Source organism: Denticeps clupeoides, chromosome 17 (genome assembly GCF_900700375.1).
Source record: "Denticeps clupeoides chromosome 17, fDenClu1.1, whole genome shotgun sequence".
NCBI classification, from domain to species: Eukaryota; Metazoa; Chordata; class Actinopteri; order Clupeiformes; family Denticipitidae; genus Denticeps; species Denticeps clupeoides.
Genome location: NC_041723.1, coordinates 4,689,912 through 4,714,352, shown reverse-complemented (window position 1 = coordinate 4,714,352; position 24,441 = coordinate 4,689,912). Strand labels below are relative to the sequence as shown.

The 24,441-nt window shown below is 46.8% G+C and overlaps 1 protein-coding gene across 4 annotated transcripts; it reads left to right on the top strand.

Annotated features, from left to right (window-relative positions):
* The first annotated feature begins 709 nt into the window (after nucleotides 1-709).
* pparab (peroxisome proliferator-activated receptor alpha b) lies at nucleotides 710-24,441 on the top strand. Of its 4 annotated transcripts, XM_028957695.1 has the most exons (8): nucleotides 710-917; nucleotides 3,146-3,334; nucleotides 12,329-12,574; nucleotides 14,125-14,282; nucleotides 16,585-16,723; nucleotides 20,128-20,327; nucleotides 22,053-22,506; nucleotides 22,750-22,994. In XM_028957695.1, exons 3-8 carry the CDS (start codon nucleotides 12,367-12,369, stop codon nucleotides 22,992-22,994), a joined length of 1,404 nt encoding a protein of 467 aa, XP_028813528.1. In that variant the 5' UTR covers nucleotides 710-917; nucleotides 3,146-3,334; nucleotides 12,329-12,366. The 4 variants fall into 4 exon arrangements, with proteins under 4 accessions (XP_028813528.1, XP_028813529.1, XP_028813530.1 ...); XM_028957696.1 differs by lacking the exon at nucleotides 3,146-3,334; XM_028957697.1 differs by lacking the exons at nucleotides 710-917; nucleotides 3,146-3,334 and adding an exon at nucleotides 7,276-7,406.

The following is a 24,441-nucleotide window of genomic DNA, read 5'->3' as shown; positions in this document are numbered from 1 at the left end:
TAAAGTGAATTTCAGAGATCACCGTTGATCACCATTTACAGACCTGGCCTCCACAGTCACCGGACCTGAACCCAATCCAGATGGTTTGGGGTGAGCTGGACCAACAAGTGCTAAACACCTCTGGGAACTCCTTCAAGACTGTTGGAGAAGCATTTCAGGTGACGACCTCTTGAAGCTCATCGAGAGAACGCCAAGAGTGTGCAAAGCAGTAATCAGAGCAAAGAAACTAGAATATAAAACATGTTTTCAGTTATTTCACCTTTTTTTTGTTAAGTACATAACTCCACATGTGTTCATTCATAGTTCTGATGCCTTCAGTGAGAATCTACCAACGTAAATGGTCATAAAAATAAAGAAAACACATCGAATGAGAAGGTGTGTCCAGACTTTTGGTCTGTACTGTATGCAGTAATTCTCCAGTAAGTCTTCAAAGATTTCATTAAACATTGATTTATTCAAAAGACTATCATGCGAATCTCAGAAAAGTGATGAAACGGCTTGATTTCAGCAGCGAAAAGCGAACGGACCTCCTGTGAGGTGTGTTCGCAAAGTGCGTCGCCTGCGTGCATTTGACGCCGAAACGCGGGCGGACGCGCGGGAGTGGACGCCTGTTAGGGGGCGTCCTGCTCCGTGGAACCGGCCGCGCAGCTCCCATTCGCTGGAAGCCAAGGTGTGTCGGGGGGTGTGACGTGACGCCCGCGACGTCACTTCCGGCCGCTGGGTCGCGCTCGCTGTCGCCCGGCCGCGGCTCGAGTGGGGACCGTGACAGCGGCGCTGCGCGGGGAGACGAGCAAGGACGCGCGTAAAGGGAGCCGCTCCTCTCCCGCCCCCTCCCCGCCGCCTCGGCCGCGACAGCTCCGCAGCCCGACGCGACTCCCGCCGGCATGGCGTCCTTGGACCGGACGGCGCGCTGCAAGGTAGATAAAAACATGACAGACAAGCCGACGCGTCACGAAGCGTCTTTCTGTGACGACAGTGACCCCAGGAACACGGGGGGTCGTTCAGGGCTAATTATTCTTCATTTTTAATTTGCCAATGTCGCCTATTGCTCAGTAGCCTGCAGCATAAAATATTACTTTTCATTTTTTTTGGTGAAATCACGTTTAATACCGCCAACACTTGCGTAAAAAAGAAAATAATAATAATAATAATAATTATTATTATTATTGTTGTATACACACACACACACACATATATAAAATATGTCATTTCTTTTCATGCAAAATAACCTGTTAATTCACTTCTGATGCACTTCAGGCTGAAATAATATTGCAATAATTGGGTCAGACTGTAGTAAACAAAACCTGTAATAAGATGCCGGAGGCACAGCTCAAGCTTACCGGCAAACACACACACACACACACACACACACACCTTTAATGACAATTTAAGTGCGTAGAAAGCAGTGCTTTTAAACAATGTCCACTTCCACTGCCGTGAGCGGTGACCTTCGGGTCTACCACAGGGGTCTCGGGTCCTATTCTATCTTTATCTCCGGCCCCTGATGAAGAGTGGGATTACTGCAGTGGTTTGTCTCGGGGCGAAGGGTTAAGGTTAAGCCCGGGGATGGCGGGGGGGGTCATCAGCTGAGAACTTTTTGTACGAGGGTCCGTGGTGGCGCTTCGGGGAGGGGGGACCGGCTTTCTTCCGACTCTGTGTCGTAAGTGGCTTATCTTTCATTAACTGTGTGTCGAGGGCTGCTTGCCGACGAGAGAACGTTTGCAACACATCTGAACTCGTACCACCGTATGATAAAATTAGCTCCATGACAGATGAAGCGGATGGCGTGAAATCTGCCATTTCCTGATCCTTTGCTTGCGACGTTAAGAAACGTATTTTTTTTTCCCACGCCAAATTAATATATTTGACATGGAGCTTTGATTCATAATTCCCTCAAACATCCTGTGACAAACATGTGCCCTGAGGATAAAAATGGGACTCTCCGCCAATGACAGACGGTCTGTTCCTGCTAAATCCCAACTGGAATCAGATCTGATCTGATTCGGGACCCCAGTCTGCAGGAATGCAGACGTTTCTTCTTCTTTTTTTTAGAATTAGAGGAAGGTCGCAGCAATTCCTAATCGTTGCGTTTTTCGGAAAATCTGTGCTTAATTGTCCTCAAAAGTGATTATAGTACATTTACTGTGCAATTTATTGAAACCCGAAGAGAAGCAGTCCGGGCTGAGGAAAGGTGGAGCTGAGAAGGGCGTCGTGTTTTTTTGAAGGGACGCTGCAGGCCCGTTGCCTAAGACAAATTCCTAAGCCGGGCCCTCCAAATACTGTGGGCGGGCACACATATCGACTTTCACCTAATGATAGATCGTGCCAGCCAATAAGAATGCAAGATCCACCAATACATGTCTGTCAGCTTGGTTGGGGTGCAGGGGGCGTTGGACCGTGGGGTCTCGTGGTCAGTGCTTGAGAGCGCATGTATTTGTTGTGGGGGGGAAAAAAAAGGTACAATAAGCTGCCTGCATAAGTGTGTGCACCCTTTGATTACAGCTTTCAGCCTTCTTGGGTAGGAGTGTATCGGCACGGCAACTTATCTCGACTTATTTGGCCACTCCCCCTTCCGAAGGTTTTCAGAACCTGTCAGATTGCGAGGGCATCTCTTGTGCGCAGCCCCGCACATTTTTGATTGGGACTCTGGTGAAGCCATTCTTTTGTTGAGTTGCAAGTATGCTTGGGGTCACTGTCAGCTTTCTAGCAGACGTCCGAAAAGTGTCTGATGGTTGTCACGTTAAGCGACGTGACACGATGTATAAAGCGATCTCATTGCTTTACACCCCAAAAACCTGACGTCTTTATCAGAGATGTTTACGCTCTTTATATCCACTGCGTTTGGAAAGGTTTCATCAGTTCTCCGTAAAAGGATAAGATCTCTGCCCTATGATTAAACACGGGTCCCCAGAACGATCGCATCTTATGACGATTCAACTCATCTTGGTGTAACATTAAATATTTAGAATGTGATCACCTTCTGTGAATACAAGCACTTGCTTGTAGAATGCCTGTGTTTTTTTTTTTTTTATTGTCTCCATACGCGTGTACAATGAGATTAAAAGCGGCAAAGAACAAGTATAGAAAAGTGCAATTCAATGCAAGTATAAATCTCAGTGGTGCTGTTCTCTCGCTCTCTCTTCAGTGTTGTCATGGCTTTGTTGACGTGGAGCTTGCAGATGGTTCAAAGGTCCAAATTCAGCACCGCTTCTAGCTGTTTGTCCAGCCGAGAGCCGCGTGCTCTGCAGGGAGGGATCAGCGCCGTGCCCCGAGTCCTTGTCTCGCTTGATCCCCGAAAGACTGGAAGTGACCGTTTCTTTTTCCGAGTTCCGAGGTAAGGGGCTTCCATTCTTCCGCGGAAGTGCAATTCGGTGAGAAAGCTTTTAATTGATCGCAAAACATGTAACAGCTACAAAGGAGCGTGGCCGCCGGTTAATCCTGTTTTGAGGCGTCTTATGTTCCGCGCAACATTGCAATAGCAGGTCTGTGCAGTGAGACACGTTGCATCCCATTTCTAGCCTGTCCCTGGTTTTTTTGGGGCCAGCAGCATCCGCACACGTGATGCGTTGTCCTGTTTGAAGGCCGAACATTTTAACCGGTGCGGTGGACACACCTCCGACGACAGGACACACCTCTGACGAATAAGGAGCTGGCCGCCTCGCCATGTGCAGCTGCACGTGCTGCGCGTTTACCAGGTGCTTTCCGGTCAGGTCCGAGTTCCGGAAGCTCACATCGGAACGCCGCTTTTTTTTTCAGCCGAAGAAACACGGGAGGGGAAGGGCGCAGGTTTTTACTTTTCCAAAACAGGATTTTCAGGTTCAGTTAACAACCAGTCGCTTTTGAGTCTATCAACAGACCGCGGTGAGGGCGATTTTGTTGTTGTTGTTGTTGCGGCTGCTTTTCTCCCTCTCTGTAGCACACATTGACCAGTAGAATCCTTGCAGGTCGATGTAATGGAACACTCAGGACTGCTGGACGTTCCGTTGCCCTTCTTATATTCTTTTCTGTGCTGCCTGTCCGCACTGTTGTCTCGACACACGCCAGTAAGCCCATAACCACATTCCAGAAGTAGCTCTGCTGGGGTAAATAAAGGCGGGTGTGTTTTGGCGTGCTCTTGCCCGCGTTTTGATGCGAGTCTTCCGCTCGGCCGTGGTTTTCTTCGCCACCTAGGACCGTCTCCGGCGAGTGCAATATGTCAACGGGCAGACTTACTATAAGTAGTTCTGAGCAGATTGTCTGGGAGCTAATGATGCAGGGTGACGCGTCACACGGGCCTAATATTGGCCCAGGATTAGTGCCCCCTGACCCCGAGACCTAAGCTCAGACCTGGTGGACAGCCACCAGGGTGGGATGCAAGGAGGTTACATCATCACCGCTGTGTCCCATGGCAGCCTGCTTCCGTGGTGGATATGGACCCGCGGTCACTCTCACCTCACGTCTGACGCGATCCAACCCTAATCCAGCCGGCGAAACGCGAACAAAAGTAATCCCCCTCTTTTTTTTTGCGCCGCTTCGCAACAAGACGTTAATTGTGCCGCATGGCCTCTGGAAACGCAAGTGAGAAGCATTTAAAAATATGCGGGTGAGCACACCACCAGTGAAACGTTTAGACACCCCTATGGAGCGTTCGACAGGGGTAATGATGAAGAACGTTACACAGAAACGGGTTTTTACGCCTTCACCTTGCTTGACGGCTCTGCACACCACGGCCGTCGTCATAAGCAGCTTCATGAGATGATGATTAACTGGAGTGAAGGGAAAAAAACAGACGAGCGTTCAACACAGGAACTCTTTCAGGACGATGGAAAAACAGCCAAGAGTGTGAAGTTTTTTTTTTACTCCAAAACCTCATGCGTGTTATTTCATATTTTTCAGTCTTTGGATTGGTCATTAGAAGGCAGCGGTGGCCTAGCGGTTCAGGAAGCGGCCCCGTAATCAGACGGTTGCCAGTTCGAAACCCGGTCCGCCAAGGTACCAATGAGGTGCCACCGAGCAAAGCACCGTCCCCACACGCTGCTCCCCGGGCGCCTGTCATGGCTGCCCACTGCTCACCAAGGGTGATGGTTAAATGCAGAGGACACATTTCGTTGTGTCACCGTGTGCTGTGCTGCAGTGTTTCGAAATGACAGTCACTTCACTTTCTATTACAGAATGTAAATAGGAATTGTATATATCTCATAAGACATTGCACACACAAAAACCCAAAGGCCTCCCCTCATCGATCCCTTGATTTTGCTGAAAAATGGATGACTGAAGGACACTCAGCCCATAAATAAACAATGACGGCACACAATTGTTCGTGGGTGTTCGAGCCCTTGCGTCCTCTGACACCACTGGTCTGAATTGGCTTGGCTGTGTTCCCTTCATTTGCTCTATTTTCTTCTTTCCTTTTCTTCAGGTGCCAACTACCTTCCTTCATTGAATAGTTCAGATAAAATGAGCATTTTGCCATAGACGTCAGCTGCTCCCTCCCAGGAAGCTCAACTTGCACTCAGTGAAAGAAGTGTCCCCATTTCTGTGGCCATGTAGTTGGCAGAATATCTGCGGGGTTTGAGGCTTCATTAGGTATTGGAGCGAGATGTTTCCTCCTTGGGGATGCATGGAAGCTGTTCCTGAAATGTTCCTGGGCCCGGAATCTCGTGGGCCAGTGGGGCCAACAGCCCAGCTACTTGGCCGAGGGGAAGAGCGTCTGTTTCTCCTTCACTCCTTGCATGCAGTTGCACTAATGTGAGCAAATAAATAATTCAGCTCTACAAATAAACCTGTTGATTTCTCAAGCCCCCTTTTCAAGTGTTGGCTTGCTTGGCTTCTGCAGGGGGTTGGAATGGGGAGGGGCTTCTGTTCTGTTCTGCCATTGTTTCGCTCTGGGATGAGAACTTTCAGGGAACATATGGGTTTTCAAACCATTTAAAAAGCTTGTGACCCCACGTAGAACAGGCCCAGAGTCCTTGGGCGATACAATGATCACCCTCACTGCTTCCCTGCCTTCTTCCCAATCTTAAGGAGCTGTTTTTTTTTTTACCGCTAGGAGGAATGAGTGGAGCGTAGCTATGTAATAACCATATTTTGTTAACTAAGGTGTTGGACTTGGTTGGACATAAGACATACTGCATGGGGCGTGTTCGCTAATGTCATAGCATCTCTACATCTTCTGAATATACATAAACAGGTTATCTGTAGCGTGCACAAGATGAACTAACTACCCCACCTGCTTTTTTCCCTCCGCTTCCCTGCGTTCTCTACACTCAGTGACCATCACAAACGCTCTCTCTGCTGGGATGAAGAGGAACAATTTAATTCCAGTATTCAAGGGGGGAAACTAGTGGATGTGACGTTGCGTTATGTTCATGGTGCCCTAGTTCATTTCAGGCCTTAATTATCCTTATGAAATGCTGAGCTTGCGTGAGCGCCATTCTAAATAATGGACACCCAAGAGAAATGTCGCAAAATACACAAAAGGCTCTGCCTTCTCTGCGCCTCCCAAAGACTGCAAAGACACTTTATCCTAGTTAGCTAATGGACTAACATTAGATGATGTGGCAACAGTCTTATTCAGCGCACCAATTTACAGCCTTCAGGACCAGTTCAGGCATCAAGCAGGACCTGTATAATGGGGCCTTCAATTGCCCATCTGTGCTCTGGACAGCGCCACAAGTGTTCAGATGCACCCCGGCGCCTGGACTGCCCCGTCTTTTGGCAGACAGGGATGGTGTTGGCCGAGTGTAAGGCAGATGCCAGTTTGCATGAGCCGTGGCATGCCTCTGTCTAAGCGGCCGGGATCTGCAATGCGACGCTCCACAGGTGCTGTGGCGGGCGAGTGTGGTTGTGTTTTGTGTTTTTTCTTTTTTTGGCACTCGCGCATGCACGTTTGTTTCAGAGACTCGGGTGCAACAGAGCAGGTTGCAGAATTCATCTCCGGGAGGAAATTGCCTCACGTTCATGGCTGGTTTGGTTTGGAACCCTAATCTTTTGCGTATGCAAAAAAAAAAAAAAGTCAATTTAATATTTGCCTTTCTAGTGGTTGTCTTGCTCCTTATGTGTAAAATCTGTGTGAAATAATCAGGAACTGTGCCCAGCTTCCTCCTGACCTCACGGCAGTTCGGTTCACTGTCTTCTTGTTCACCTTGAGGAAATTTACAGTTGGACAGGGACACATTGTCGGCAGTCGGCACAGCGGACTAGTTTAGAAATAAATGCGTCCTCCCTGCCAAATCCCAGCTGAAGCATGGGGACGCACAGTGACCAGTGTATAAGAGGCAGTAGATAGCAGGCGAAGTGGTGAGTCTGTGAGCGTCTGGATTTGAACTCGTGGCTGCCATTGGTTCAACTGTAAACATTTCCAACGGGCTGAGAAAGGAGGCGTCCTTCGCGTTTCTGCCATGCCAAGGGTGCAGAGATTTGGAGAGGTGAGTTTACATTGGGCCATCAGACTTTTCTTAAGCCTGCTCCTGATGACACTGTGTGTACTCTCTACCTTGAGGTGATATAACATATGTTTAAACTGGATACTTTTGAAAGAAAGTGAAGTGATTGTCATTGTGATACACAACACAGCACACGGTGACACCGAAATGTGTCCTCTGCTTTTAATCCATCACCCTTGGTGAGCAGTGGGCAGCCATGACAGGCACCCGGGGAGCAGTGTGTGGGGACGGGACCTTCATCAGGGGCACGTCAGTGGCACCTTGGTGGCTCGGGATTCGAACCGGCAACCTTCTGATTACGGGGCCGCTTCCTTTGGCACTAGGCCAACTGCATTGGGTCGACTGCATTGGCCAGGAATCGAACCCGGGTCAACTGCTTGGGAAGCAGCTATGCTCACCACTACATTTTGCACCAGTGCATTTTGCATGCTCAGTTCATTTCAAGTCTTAATTATCCTTATGAGATGCTGAGCTTGTGCCAACTCTGTTGTAATTAAAGAGAATCTCTCAAAATACGTTTTTCTCCATGCCTCCTGAAGACTGAAAAGGGCACTTTAGCCTCGGTAGACGGTGCAGGAATTGCTCTCTGTGAACGTCTGAAGAAAGGGTCTGTTTGATATGTTATCAGCACATTGGCTAGTTATGTAATTTAGGTTCACTTTAGGATGTGAGTGACCAGTGAATCCTGATTTACCCATGACCACAGTGTACTAAATGATACATTGAGCAATAGCGTGGCCATATGCAAACACGCCGATGTGGGACGATTAGTACAGGAACAGGCTACCAATGCAAAATAAAATCGAATAGGAACTGAACTCCATCCTTTATTCCAGAGAACACCATTGGCGCACATGTGTTTTTAGCTTTTACTGCACAAAAGTACTTACCCCCTATAAGGGTGATTTGAAGGAAAAAAGGGTTCGATTTATGGCCTGCTAGGTCCAGGCACTGCTGACTTACCACCCTTCTTCTACCTGTCAGTCAGATGTGAAGATTCTGTGGCCAATCAGATTCAGTACTGACCAGGCAGAACTGAAAAGTAGGTCCGGATTGGATTTGGATCAAGGGGCTGAAGACCTGGTTTTAGAGTGATACTGTGTTTTTATATGCAGACATAGTTTAGTTTACTAGGGGGCAAGTTCTGCTTCTTGATGAGGCCTTTGATGCCCTCCTCTCAGCTACTGGATATATGTGTGGCAGTACTGTATTACTTTGAGGTCAGCTTTTGATTTTGACCCAGAGTTATTGCATAGAGAAGAACGTCTGAAGAATTGGACAACGTGTGGGATGCTGGACAAAGGGTTGAAAGAGCAGTGAACAACTGTCGAGCACTCGAGTCATTCAGCTTGAATGAAGCCTCACCTCATGGACACGATCGCTTGAAACCTAGTCAAATTCACCATGCGAAGTCATCGGCCGCGACACATGTAGTCGCGGCGACCGTGACCCTGGTAGCGTTTGAGAGCACCGCACACCGCAGCCAGTCAGCGCTAGACTCCGCTGCCATCTGGCCTTTGGTCGGTTGTCTGAGCAATAGTGGCATTTCCCAGGCCCCAAAGTCTACACTAGCTGCGATAAGAGCCACACGGATGTTTAATCACGGGCCATGCATTTTTGTTCTTTACACATATGTGTGTTCGTCTGTGTGTTCTTAACTTTTGAGTACCTTCTTTGTGTACTCTGTGGGTTATGCTATCTTGTTTAGGGCAGTATATTGTGTCACCTCTAGACCCCATACAGCCGGGGAAAAGTCCCACTTGGTTGGTTTGTCATCCCATCCTCAGTAGGGGGGATTGTCTGAACTCAGACCACTCGCCACAAAGCATCTAACATTAAACCCAGTGGAGTTGTCCTCACTGCCTGGCTGACATGCAACAACTCCTGGGATCCAAGATGGATGCTCTTTATTCCTGGTTGCACACACACACAATACTGTGCAGAAGTCTTAGGCGCTAATGCAAACCAGTGAAAACTGGTATAAGAAGAAAATGTATTAATTTACCTAGACTAGAATGTACTCATTTTCATTAAATAATGGCATTATGTGTGTAGAGAAAGAGGCTGTGTTATCCTAATGTTCTCTGAGCAGCAAAGCAATATTGTTCTACATCTGTAGACTTTTGATTGTAGGAGGAGTTAGGAGAGACCAACGCTCGTTTCTTCCAGCACATCTAGATATCTGGAGTTTTTCTCAAATTATGACCACTTTCACTTTTTCATAATTATACAGTACTGTATACATATTTATATACATATACACACATTCATACATACACAGTACTGTATAATTATATATATATATATATATATATATATATACACACACACACACACACACACACACACACACACACACACACACATATAAAATTAAAACAATGTTTACTGTTTAGGAGTTTTTGAAGTCTGAAGTGAACCTTTTCAGGTCTTTTTTTGGATAACTTTGTATCTGTCTGTGTAAGCTCCTTTTGTCTTCGCAGAGGGGGTTATTCAGAGTGCAGTGTGTCCTGGTTGCGTTTTTGTAAGAATGGTGAGCGGTGGGCCTCAGGCATCTTTAAATGCGGCCTGTCGGAGGCCCTTCATCAGCAGGCTGCTGACTGCTTTACGAGCCGGTGGAGGGACTTGAGGCCGAAGGGTTGAAAGAATGAACCCGGCCGGGATGAATACGTTCCCTCCGCTGCAGGGTTTTCTTTGCAAGCAACACCGGGCCTTTAATGATCACAGACGGTAGCGAAGGAAGTGATCTTGCCCGTCCCGCTCGGACCCTCCCCCCACACCGCCGCTCCGCTTTCTGTGACCTTGCGCGTCCTGAGCTCAGCGTTCAGCATGCAGCATGCATATACGTAAGCTTGTGAGCGTGTGTGTAGTGTGCCAGAGTGTGTGTCCGGCGTAAGAATGTATAACACCCCCCTCCCCCCGCCTCCCTTTAGCTGCAGTGCCCCTTATGGGACAAAGCCTGGCTGTTTTTGCTAGAGATCCATGCGCCTTTTTCTCCTCTTTTTCTTTCAGGCTCCCCTTATGTCCCCTCCTCTTTTTTTTCTTCATTCATTCCCCTCAGCCCCATTTTAAAAAGAACTGTCTCAAAAAAAAAAAAAAAGACTCTGCCCAAGGAGTCTGTGCTGTGTGTGTGTGTGTGTGTGTGTGTGTTTAATGTTGACATTCAGGCCAAACCATGGCATGTTGTTAGAAACAAGGTTTTCATAAAGTTCAGTCAGGTGGGATTAAAATATTTCCTGACACGACCTGGGAATATGCCAAGAACACTGATCAAATTCAACATAATGAAGGCATAACATGCTGTTTATCTTGCATATGAAATATTTCCATTTAGAACATAAAGGTATATACGGGTAATAGAAGGTTATTCATGCAATAATGCATGTACTGTATCATCATTTGGGGGGAAATGATGATTGACATAAGTGTTAAACTAACTATCACGCCTAAGTAACAATGCGTAAGAACGCAAAATGTCCGATTACGTCAATGCCTGACTAATGTGTTTATTGAAGAAGGATAAGAACATTGCATCCACTTGTTCAAATCCTGCGGGAGAGTGTGTGTCGCGTTACTCATGCGAACGACGGCATCAGTGTAACAATAACAGTAATTCATCCGCATGTCGGCCAACAGTGCAAAGCTCGAACCCCAGTATTGCCTCTCGATCGATCGAACCAATTTTTATTTCATGAATGAACCTGTCCTTTGTCTGGAGTTCGTTCACGTAACATTGCGCATATTTTGCTTCGACCTGGCATCAGTTACATAATCTGTGGTTTTGTAGTGCGGTGCAAGGCTGATTAATGAAAGGGCAGCGTTAAAGTGTCCCTGCACTCCGGAAGGCCGGTGTTTTGGAAAAGCCTTGGCACAGGTGCATGACTTTCACATGACTCGGCCTCGGCGCGACTTGCTTACAGGATCAAGGTTGCGGCCAATCTCCTCTCAGCCGCAAACGTCCATCTCCTAACATGCAGCGACTTAATTATCACCTAACTTAATGGTTTTGGCCAAGGAGGGAGTTAGACCAGGGTGAATCATTGGCAGAGAGCTCGTCTCTAGCTGGACGCTGAGCGCGGAGAGCGTGCGCCGTCAAGAGGGCAGGGTTACAGCTGGTCTCAGTTTGGGCCAGGCTCCGGTTCCTCCTTCCCAGCACGTTCCTCACCAGCCATCTGAGGCTCTGAGGTGGTGGTGCTCGTATCTGGGGCCCTGTGCCGGTGTTATGACACGCGATACGTCCCGAGCTCCAAACTTGTCCCGTCCTTGGGGCTGCTGTGTGAAGTGTCACTGTAGGGCCCTCCACTTACTCTTACAACATCGCAAATTGGTGCGGGTGTAACGCCAACAGCGTCAGAGAGCGTTTTGAGAAGTGCCTATGAATAGGCCCCGGGAGGGTACACGTCAAAAATAAACATGTCCACATAGCACTGGGCCCCGTGGCATCGCTAATAGTAATGTTTTCCATTGAAGCTCAGCTGTACACACTATGTTAATATCAGGGCCTGGATCTCCGCTTGGGCGGGCATATAGGCGTCAAATGGTGTCCCCTGCTCATTTATTCTGATAAAGAAGAATCACTTATTTATTTAAAGATCACAATGAAACTGCAGATACACACATACAGATATCATTTAAAGTGATTCATTTTGGTCCAGAAAAATCATTCTGTGGATATTATGAGTGCAGAAAAGGGACAAAATTAATGTTAAATAAAAAAATCGGATTGGGTTGAGTAAGATGAATAGTGATTTATCAGCATTCATATTTTACACTTGACGTTTTATTATATGCCATAATAATATATCATGTGATTAAACGATTGGCCCAGGCTTTATTCTTACGTCCTCATAGCTGGTAATCTCCTTAGAAATGAATACTGAATGTTTTTTATTCTTTCCCTTCAGGTTGATGTTTGAGTTGGTCCTTGGCCCTGTCCACCATCATGGTAGACATGGAAAGCTACTACAACCCCCCGTCTCCTCTGGAGGACTCGGTGCTGGACAGCCCGCTGTGTGGGGACTTCATCGGGGGCATGGAGGACCTGCAGGACATCTCTCAGTCCATCGATGACGACACCCTCAGCACCTTTGATGTGCCAGAATACCACTCCTCCAGCCTGGGCTCCTCGTCAGAGAGCTCCACAGTGATAGGTACACACTGCAATGACATGTTGGCCTGTTAGTTGCATCGACTTGCTAGTCAGAAAAACAGTGATCATATCGTTATCTCAAGGTAAAAACGTGATTTAACCTAAACAGGAATATATGGCTCATCATTATGCCTGTCACTTACTTCATATTCCCAATGCTTGCATTGAAGTGCTGATAATCTGCATTGTTGTGGATTTTGCTGCTTGCTATTGACAGGAGGGTTATTATTGAATGTGAGAGCTGACAATCATGCCTCTAGCCTTCTCCTTCTGGGTGTCGGAAATAGTGAAGTCAATGTGATACACAGCAGCACAGCGCACGGTGCACACAGTGAAATTTGTCCTCTGCATTTAACCCATCACCCTTGGTGAGCAGTGGGCAGCCATGACAGGTGCCCGGGAAGCAGTGTGTGGGGACGGTGCTTTGCTCGTTGGCACCTCAGGGGCACCTTGGCAGATCGGGATTCGAACCGGCAACCTCCTGCTCCTGCTGGTGTGTAAATAATTACACACCAGCCAAAAGGGCCGGGTGGGTAGCTCTGTCAGTTGTCTTAATTTTATGTACATCTACATGTGCTACATGGTCGAATTTCTATAGTCATTAAAGAGATGAAATATACTTTTAAAGTGACTTACTTAAATGAAGCTCATTGGTGCGGTGCTAACCTCTGATTGTCAGTAATGTTCAAGAAGTTTTATTGTTTGAGTTATTGGCCCCGTTTAACCCGTAACCCCCGGTATCTGGAATTGTGCTTAGAGGTTATCGGTTATTGTTGGAGACCACCTGACCTAGATTTCCTCAGGAAACCAGTGAGGACGTATCGGCCGACCCCTGTTTTCCAGAGCAATGTTTCTCAACCAATTTTAGTATATATTTTTTTATCAATCGTGAGTGATCTTATTGCACTCGTGGGACCTTTCATTAGGCATTCATAAAAAGTCATTCTTTTGAAGGAAACTGGGTGTGGCAAAGTGCAGTGTTCAACAATCATTAGACAGGAGCAGCATGGAAAAAAAGGTGGTGGTGATGTCATGGAAAACAGGTTCTAGATTCCTCTCGCCACCAGACAGCACTACACTGCTGCAGGGTCTGTGCATCGTGTTTGCTGCGGAAGAGGCGATATATCATTACGACTGCCAAAATAGTCCACCTGCCCGCGGCACATGACTAACCTCTAACACCGATACTTGTCCAACCCTGTCCATTGGGTTCCTTTTGCCGCTCCAGCCAGAGCGTGGCTCTGTTGTCGTTATCTGAGCCGCGGCGGTGCGAATGACTGGCGCGCCAGCGACTCTGCGGTTGCATGTGAGCTGGAAAAAGCGCCGTCCCTCGTCCCCTGACTGCAGCCGCTTTCCACTCTTGCTCATGTGCCAGAGGACAGGAAGGAAGCAAGGTCTCCGGCCTCTGCAGCGGCCGGTCGGCTGTTTGTCATAAAGTCAGCTGCAGGTGTCCTTGTTTCCAATGCAAATGAATGAATCACCGCTGATGTGTGTGGGAACCTTTCTGTTTGTGTGTCCTCCCATGCACCTAACTCTTCCCTGTTTACACAGATCCCCTGACTCCAGCGTCCAGCCCGTCGTCCGGCGTGTTCGGCACAGCGGCCGGGTCCGAGGAGTTCTCCTCGGCCTCCCTGAATCTGGAGTGTCGTGTGTGTGCAGACCGCGCCTCAGGATACCACTACGGTGTGCATGCATGTGAGGGCTGCAAGGTATTGTCCTCTACTGGCCTAATGTTCACATTCCAAACATTTAAAAAAAATGAAATGACCACAAGTGGAGCCCAACTAAACCCTTGTTCTCTGCTTTTTCACCCATTCGTTCATGGCTTATATGACTTTCCACAGAGCAAGTACTATTTCTTAAGGTGTTTCTGCAGTCTGAAACAGTTCTGCTAGGTCAGGTCCATCAGCGAATTCCTTTTCACTTACATTTCAACCTGACTGAATAAATGCTAGTGGAATCCGTAACTGGAGAATAGGATCACGTTATTGCAAAAAAAAAAAAAAAAAAAAATGAATTCCTGCACAACAGACCCTGGGATGCTGACAGTGTGATCGCATGGCAGCAAGAAGGTACTTTATACATTTGCTAATAATACATGCATGTGATGGGCTAAACGAGGCATTTTTTCCTTTGGGAAAAATACAAAGGTCATCTGGGGACCGGGAATTTCCCCCATGTGCCGTCTCTGCTATGTCTCTCTATGAGCTGGCACCAGCCTGGCAAGCTGTCACAGTCATTAAGGCTTTTTTGGAATATACTTCACGCCAGTGCAACACTTCACAAGGCACCCAGGGACATTGTTACAGCCAGGCCGGAGTGTACCCGAGTTTCACTCGGAGGGACAGATGAGTGCATGGCAGGCATGGCATGTCTCACCCGCTGTCCGAGCTCGAGCCACGTGATTTGCCATGGGGTGGAGTCCCAGCCAACTCGTTGAGCAAGGGATGGGGAGGCAGGTCGTGGCTGCAGAGAGGAGCAAACGTCCTGTACTCCCAAGGCTGTTGGGAATGGGGGAAGGCCTGCACCGTCCCTAAACAGGAAGGCATGCATTAGCAGGCACATAATTCATCAGAGGGACACATTGCAAAGATGCAAATGTGAAACTGTGAATGATGATGCAGAATAATCTAACGGAATTTTGGTTCTCTGTCCTTCCTGGAGCGTTTTTAATACATTTCATGCATATTGGGCAAAGTCCCTCACAAAGGTCATGCACATATGACATGTGCTGTTCCAGACAGTCAGACAGTAGACAGTTTCGGTAGACTTGTGCTACGCCCAGATGTGTGCTGGTCCAAGTGTCTGACCTTTGCATGTTCCTCACACTGGACCGCTGCGTAACAGACTCCCGTCTTTCCTTAACACATGGATACAGATGCACTCAACTCCCCCTTGCCCTCCTATCAGCCCATCACCATCGGCCCTGGAACGCTCTCAAAACACTAATCCTGCTTTCAAAACTGCAGGAAGACGTCTTGGGATAAAGTGTGGCCTAATAGGTTATTAAGCAACTTTTAACCCCCCCCGCCTGCTCTCTGCTGCCAGCTCCGATGCTGTCCTCACAGCTGGCACTTGCCTTCGGGTGGTGACACGACATCGCCCCGCCAAATTGTGCAACTTTGGAAAATCGAACTTGACATGTGATGGCCTGCAGTGTTGCAAGTCTAATTTACGGTGATATACGTACACCAGCGGCTGGGATCCTGGAGGCCCTAATGTGTGGACAAGGCCTGGAAAGTAAATCTGAGTGCAGTGATAGGTCTCCCAGATGAAAATTCTCTCCCGGTTGCAGGAACACATTGGGTTATGCTAGCTGCTGAGGAATTCCCACGATACCTGAGAACATGTTAGAACACATGTAAGGACATAGTTTCAGTCCGAACAAGCCCCCAGCCCCCTCCCCCCTGCACTAAATTCTCTTCAGCTGTTTATACACACCCATATATATACAGTAAGCATTTGAGCTGGCCTACTTATGCGGTAAGTGGCCTATTGCCCCAGTGTTCTTTTACCCTGGAAAAAGCTGAACATTTTCCAGGGAAAGAAATAACATGACACACAACATTTCATTTTATTTTCACACACAACATTTCAGAACATACAGAACATGTGTAAATTTTAGCTTAAAAGATAAAAAATAAAAAATAAATAATAAGTTTTTGAAATTGTATAACGTGTTGCAGGAGCTAGCGGTGACAGTCCTGTGTTGTAATACCACTGTGCACCTATAGAGGCGAGCATGAGTTACTGTAGCTAAGCAGACATGGGGAGGAACTCTGCATTTCTTTGTTTCTTATTATAGGGCTGTTTGGTGATTTACTGGCCCTTATATGATACAGTAAAAATTTGCAGGTTGGTCTAGTTTTAACAAATGGCTGGGTAGTTCAATGTGATGTGTTATGACGCATAGTAGTGATGCATTAATATTTTGTTACATAATATTTTTTTGCCCATATTATGACATGATTATTTTATATTTTTACAAGATCCCACTTCTGCCACCTGCAGGGTTTCTTCAGGCGAACCATCCGCCTCAAGCTGGAGTATGACAAGTGCGAGCGCCACTGCAAAATCCAAAAGAAGAACCGGAACAAGTGCCAATACTGCCGCTTCCAGAAGTGCCTGTCTGTGGGCATGTCCCACAATGGTAAATCACACACTTTATCAGGACTTATGATAATAGCAGTGTAACATATGTGCTATACATGTGTAACTACAAACAGCAAGAATATATTATTAATTAAATCATTAGCTTTGGTAAATGAGCCTGTTTATCTGTTCGGGGCCGGGCAAAACATTAGGTCCCATTAAGATATAAACACAAAACACACTCACTCGCATGCCCCACAAACTCCTACAGTAGGCTTGATAATGCAGGTACTGTAGGGGGTCAGTATGCATCGGAAGCGAAGGCTGTGAAGCCCTGGCAACAGAGTAACGGGAGGAGCGTGCTCCTCGGTCACACAGTAAAGGCAATATTTAGAGACAATATCTGCACCCTGCAGAGGATGTTCTGTTCTGTGAGTGGAGTGGCACCCACGGCAAAGAGGGCCGCATCCATAAAACATGAGGCGTGCACTGATAGAAGGATAAATGCTGCCTTCTTTTTTTTTTATAGCAAAACAAATCAATATCAGTAATGGTGGCGCTCAGGCTTAAGCTTGATGGTTGCCAGTTTTCTGTTCAAGGTTTCTCAGGTGGCTGGCTAGATGTTCTTTATGTAATATTAGTCAACTCCAGTCCTTTCTAAACTAAATCAGATGAAGGTGTGGGCCGATACAGTCCTCCTCAGACTCCACAGTTGCTGGGCTGCGGCTGGAGGTCATTCGGCAGATGTCGGTCGAACTGACCTCAGCGCGCATTGCAGCAGCTCTCGCCTTAGTCTTAGCGGCCGCTGCTATGTCAGTGTCAAAGTCTTTGGCCTTTAAATACACTGTGTGTACCTGCCCTCTTTGTGTAAATTTACATCGTGGCATGTTGACCCCCACCGCCCGGAACCAGGTCAGTGCCCCTGGATTGGTTAAGGATTCAAAATAACCCACGGTTCTTGTGTTGGCCGAGAAGAGTCAAAGTGAAGGGCAGCAGAGCTGTACATCCAGAGACTCTCCGCTGGTTCCCAGCGAGAGAACTGTAAACTGTGCTGCTCGTACAGCTGCGTTTCTGCATTCTGCACATTTCTTTCCCTCGACTCTTGGGTAAACAAATGCGGTCTGTATCAATACATTCCTAGCACACCAAAAGCCAATGTAAATTTAGGCCAACCACACTGTTCATAGACCAGCCATGTTAATCAAAAAAATTATTATTATTTTATTTTTTTTGCTTGTCTGTCAAGCAAAGAATGAAACAAGAAAGGGCTAACGGCACAACACGCTGGATGAGTCGTGACAAGTTGGTTTTTACAGTACACAGAAGATGGTGTAAATGACACAGGAATGTAACATTAGTGTTACTCCAAGATCGTTGTGCAATGTGCAACAATACAAAACTGGCATTCCCAAGACCACACAGTGGTATAAGCAGGAGCGACTCTTGTTCTAATTTGTGACAGTCTACATGTAGAAGCCGTACAGACTTGGGGGGGGAGAAATACGGCATCAGTGACGTAAACCGTGTTCTTTAGACATATTGGGTCTTTCAACATTATGATCACGTCCTGGCTGCAGTTCCACATTCACTCGCCATCCTGACCCTCCTCATCTATACACCCAACCCCTCCCAGCAGGGCTCTAGGCTTTCGCTCTGCTGGCTCACACTGTACTTTGCCCAGGGAATGTCTTCCCAGGGAACGTTATCGCCTTCCTTATTGATTCAGACATAATGACAAGTCAGGCCTTGGGGACGGTCAAGGTAATGTCAACTTCCTTTGGTCAACAAGACTTTGACGTCCCGTGACGTTGGTTTTATTGTAACCAGGATTTAAACTTAACTGATGGTTACAGAGTTATAACGTGCTTACTCTGTCCGAAAAGACGAGCATTTTCATGTAGTGCCACGTTAATTTCAGCAGGTTAGCGGTGTCTGAAATCACCGTCCGTACCACATTTGTATGCCGTGTGTGTTTTTGCTGTTTCATTAGCTAGAGTTTCTAGGTCTCAAGTATATCAGAGATCGCTCCCATTGCAGACAATACCATGAAGACAGTGACAGTGAGGGTGACATGAGTTGACCATTATACACACAATTCAAGCATTTTTTTAAATAAAGTTTTACAAATGAACTCTTATGGTTTTTGATAAAATTACTTTTATTGCCAAATGACTTTCTTGTAGTAGTTAATGATGCATTGCATGTGTGTCAGGGGTTCTCTCATTTCTCACTGGCATGTGAATTGAAGAATGTAATTTGGACAAATTATAATTAATTGTTTCTATTGGATCAACTGTCACAATGCAAATGTATGTTTCCACTCGGCACCGTATTGCTCAGCGTCTGCCGCATTGGAGAGTACCAGGAACAGATTCATGCTGTGTGTTTCCATGTACTTGTACTCATGTAAAGGCTATTTTACCAGTGTAGCGTGTGCATTTGGCCTGGTGTGTGTGTGTGTGTGTGTGTGTGTGTGTGTGTGTGTGTGTGTGTGTGTGTGTGTGTGTGTGTGTGTGTGTGTGTGTGTGTGTGTGAGATAAGGCTTTGCACCGGTACAGGTCTAATCTGATTATCAGCGGATTGTGTGGTCTGAGAGGGATGTGGGAGTGTTGTATGGATGCTGGAATGGGTCTCCTGCTGCCACGCTTCTCAACACAAACCTCACCAGACTCACCCCTGGCTTGGGATTGAGTGCTTTTCACATTTTAGAAATCAAATCTGTTGCTTGTGCAAAAAAAAAAACTGATGGGAGCGAAACGGCGGTTGTCCTGGCTCTGTGGAACAGCAGTTTCTTCATCCTTTTCCTCAAAGGAGAACATTTCAAAAGGGTTCCTTCTGTAGACATTTCAACTCGTATTTCAGATGCTTCAGTACTGCACGAGTCTCTGCGTGTTGGGACATAGGAAGTGGTGGTGTAACAGAGATGGAGCGCGATGCCACGTCCAGCCGTCTCGCTGAGGGATTCACTTGAGAAGGGAGTTTATCGCATTATAGTCTGGTAATTGAGATCACAGCCGTCCGTCCGTCTGTCTGGCTGTCTACTTAAAGTCACATCATTTGTTTGTAGGAGGCTTGGTTGCATTTCAATAATCAGAGACTAGTAATGGAAACGGGTGAATCGGGTTTGAAAAAAAAAAAACAGCATGAAACAACAGATTTTTGGCATTTTTCTGGCAGTCACAGGAAGTGGAGGAAATTTACTTCCTTTAGTTGAACAACAGCAGCATGTGAAATACCATGATTTATTTTATTTTACGACACATGAAAGCACTCTAAAGCCAGCTTCAACCACACATTTTGGAAGAATTCGCTGCTAGAATGCAGGAACAATGCATGCACATTCACATCTTTCTTCAATACTTTAGTGTGATGACAACACCAATTTGGAGGGCAAATTCAAATGTTAAAAGAGTTTCAGCTGAAGTTGGGAGGGTTGACCATGCCTCCGTCTGCCTTCTCCAGCCATTCGCTTTGGTCGGATGCCACAGTCAGAGAAGCTGAAGCTGAAGGCCGAGATCCTGACTGGGGAGAGGGAGGTGGAAGACCCGCAGCTGGCTGACCAGAAGACCCTGGCCAAGCAGATCTATGAGGCGTACCTGAAGAACTTCAACATGAACAAGGCCAAGGCACGCACCATCCTGACAGGCAAGACAAGCACACCGGTAAGAAACAGGTTTGTGTGATTATGATGATGATTATCAATCAGAATCAGAATCAAAAAACTCTATTAATCCAGAAAGAAATTAATAAATGATGGAAATTAATTAAATGATGACTACTCTACCAGTCAAAAGTTTGGACACACCTTCTTGTTAATGGGTCGTGCATTTTTTACATTATACCAAAAAACTGAAGTCACAGGATTGTGAAATACAACATGAGGTTATGTAATAAAAAATAGCGAACAATGCATTAGAGTCTCTCCAAATCACGGAGCTTTTGCTGCGATGGCAGCATTTCACACTCTTAGCATCTCTTGACCACCTTAAGATGATTGGATGTTGTTGGATGACCTAACAGTCCTGAAGGTTGAACACTTTCTTATCATTCACTCGTGTTAATGTGCATCTCATGAGGCGGCTTTTGATGACTACAATAGTGAACAAAGCCGCCATGAAAAACATCCTTCACTTTCTCCTGCTGCGGAAAACACGAATTGTTTTTCTTGTATTGGATTCTTCAAAATGGCTCCAAACTTTTTACTGGTAATGTATGTGATTGCATTTTCTCTTTAACAATATCAAGTTACCCATCAAATGTTAAAACAGACAATTAAACATGTATTATTTTCCTGCACAGTTAAGCTCGGGGTGTGTGAGGCAGACAGAATCTGTACATCTGTGCTAGTCGGACATGGTTTTAGATGGGAGGAGTTCAGGGGGTCAGTCTCCAACACCACAGCGACTTTACTGTCAGACATGTTTGCATGTAGCGTCCTGTGGATAGTCACAATTCCCCGGAGTCTGGGACAGCTGTTGGGAAAGTTCAGAGCCAAATGCCTTTTTCATCATGGCCGTGCTATGTGGGATTTTTTCTTATAACATTTCAACATAGAAATAATAATTCCTTTACTCTAAATTATGTAATTGTTTTGTGTTGACCCCTTCAGAACTATAGTCCAAACAGTTCTACACATGTTTAACGTCACAAACACTTTACAAACATGCAAAAAAACTTAAAAAAAAATGAAAATTGTCCTTAATGAAGAAGTTTGAGAACTGCTGTTATAAACATGGTGCAATACCCGTAGTAATTTCATCTTCACTTATTGCGCTATGGTTGTACATTAACTTGCATTCAGACCCTCTCAGTGCGTACCTGTTGACCCTTCCACATAACCCTGATTTGGATGGGTGGATCTGAAGAGAATTGGAACTGAAACAGAACTCAGTGGGGTCTGTTAGTAAATTCTCCATATTTTCCCCCTAAGCATTGGGCAGCCATGACAGGCGCCCGGGGAGCAGCGTGTGGGGACAGTGCTTTACTCAGTGGCACCTTGGCAGATCAGGATTCGAACCAGCACCCTTCTGATTACGGTTAAAACACGACTTGCTGGCTCATTATGCAGCTTCCAGCGTTACTGTAACTGTACAGCCTGTACGGTGTGTACAAATTACTCTTCTTATGTCATTGCATGAATGGAATGAGTGAATGAGCGTGGACGATTAGATTAGGTTGACCTGCCCGGATGTCAAACATCACACCTGCCAGTTAAATCACCGTCATTCATACGCTGGGGTTCAGACTCCAAACATTCAGCTCATTCTAACATTCATTTCATTGTATTTGTTTTTTGTTTTTTTTTACATTACATAATGTTCAAGCGTAATGATTCTGCTTCTACAGTAAATATAATGGATGAGTAACTGATTTCACTCAATTAACAGCCCTTCGTCATTCACGACATGGAGACCCTTCAGTTAGCTGAGCAGACCCTGGTGGCCAAGATGGTGAGCTCAGCATCGGGTCTTCAGCACAAGGAGGTGGAGGTCCGCATCTTCCACTGCTGCCAGTGCACCTCTGTGGAGACGGTGACCGAGCTTACTGAATTCGCCAAGTCCGTGCCGGGTTTCACCGCCCTGGACCTTAACGATCAGGTGACCCTGCTGAAGTACGGCGTGTATGAAGCACTTTTCGCCATGCTGGCCTCGTGCATGAATAAGGACGGCCTGCTGGTAGCCTACGGCAGCGGCTTCATCACGCGGGAGTTCCTCAAGAGCCTGCGTCGGCCCTTCAGCGCGATGATGGAGCCCAAGTTTCAGTTCGCCATGAAGTTCAACGCCCTGGAGCTGGATGACAGTGACCTGGCGCTGTTTGTGGCGGCAATCATCTGCTGTGGAGGTGAGCAGTTTGAGAAGTTCTTACTTCAAAATGTGGCACCTTAGTGGCACCTTTTTGGATTCGAACCGGCAACCTTCCAATTACGTGTCTGTTTCCTTTACCGCTAGTCCAACCACTGACCCTTTCAAAAATATACATTAGTTTTAATATACATCTGTGTGTATTTTGTGTTTCATTACAGAACACTAGTATAAACACACAAGTGGGCTTCTTATTCTGACCCGTTTCTCTCCTGTCCCCCAGACCGGCCGGGCCTGGTGAACGTGCCCCACATAGAGCGCATGCAGGAGGACATTGTCCAGGTGCTGCGGCTCCACCTGCTGGCCAACCACCCCGACGACGCCTTCCTCTTCCCCAAGCTCCTGCAGAAGCTGGCAGACCTGAGGCAGCTGGTGACGGAGCACGCCCAGCTGGTGCAGGAGATCAAGAAGACAGAGGACACCTCGTTGCACCCCCTCCTGCAGGAGATCTACCGGGACATGTACTGACGAGGGGGAGCGTGCTGGGGGGAAGGCTGGTCCAACGGGCTCTGAGGAGCCGCGAGAGAACCACTACGAACAGGAAGCAAGGAGCCGGGCTCTGTTGGGCCCCGATGAAGGCAGCGGGACTGTGCCGAAACGAACTGACCCTCCCACGTCCTCCCTTTTTTGATGCAGCTCCAGAGGAACACAGATCTGTGCAGAGTTTGGCGACGTCCGCGGCCTCTGAAGGGGGCGGCCGAGTTCAGTTATGAGTTATGATGCGAGCTGATTGGATGTGGGACGCAGAGACTGAGTTAGCACAGAATCCTCGCCTGCTTTTAAGGAGCCGGTCCTTTGGCTAACCCCGGCACTCAGTGTGGACCTTGGCCTAAGGACCAGAGACCCAGAGCTGGCCTTAGTGCCAGAGGTCACATTAAGCAATAGATCAATGTCTCTTTTTTCTTTTGTACTATAAAACCAGGAAGCTGATGGCGAGATGCAACGAGTTCCTTGCTGCTCACGAATGGAAGCGAAGATCCACAACGCTGCTGTCATGCGTCCCAAAGCCAGAAAACCGTCGTTCCTTCTGGTCTTAATGCGTCGGATCTCTACAACGAGGTCCACGCAGAAATTTGTGAAAGTCACGCGGCTGATTCTCTTCTCTCGTCGTAGCTGTAGTGCTTCGCTACAGAAGACATAATCTTAAATATGCAAAAGAGGTACATTTTTTATTCTGATTTAGGGACAGAGGATTTAACACTCCCCATACTGTGAAACTAGGTGTGTGTGTATGTATATATATACACACACATAAGCCCACATAAATATATATATACAGATCTGATTTAAGGAAACGTATCCGTATCTGATTTTTTTTGTTTTTGTAAGGGACTGAGTGTGGGCGGGCAGCCCAGGGTTTCTATTAACTCGGCATTTTGGCCAAATTAATTCTGCCTTGACCCGCCTCAATTTTTTGTCATCCCAACACTGATGGCAGTTTAATGTCTTTTGTAACGCCGCACCAGAGCCATTTTTGGCAGCTGCGAGGGCTGAGAGCGGGAAATTGATCGTGGGGCTTCCTGATTGCTTTTCCGATGCGCCCCGCGTGACCGCAGGGCTCAGGGATCTGTCAGCAGGCCGGCTCTCTGGATTTATTTCTGAACATCGTGCCCTTGTACGACACCGGTCCATCCAGGGATACGTTGCAGATACATCGAAGCCACATTTCAATGAAAACCCAGCTCACTTGATACGTTTTGTGTTCAAGTAACATTATTTTTTCTGTAAGTGTTTGTCCTTGTCTGTATGTGCCAATGTTTGAAGCAAAGCTCAATTATTCACATGTTTTTCCAAATATACACTACCATTCAAATGTTTGGACGCACCTACTCTGTGGCGGTTATGGAGACTAAGATGGAGCCATTTTGAAGAATCCAATACAAGAAATATATTTAGTATTTGTTGTATCAGAAGA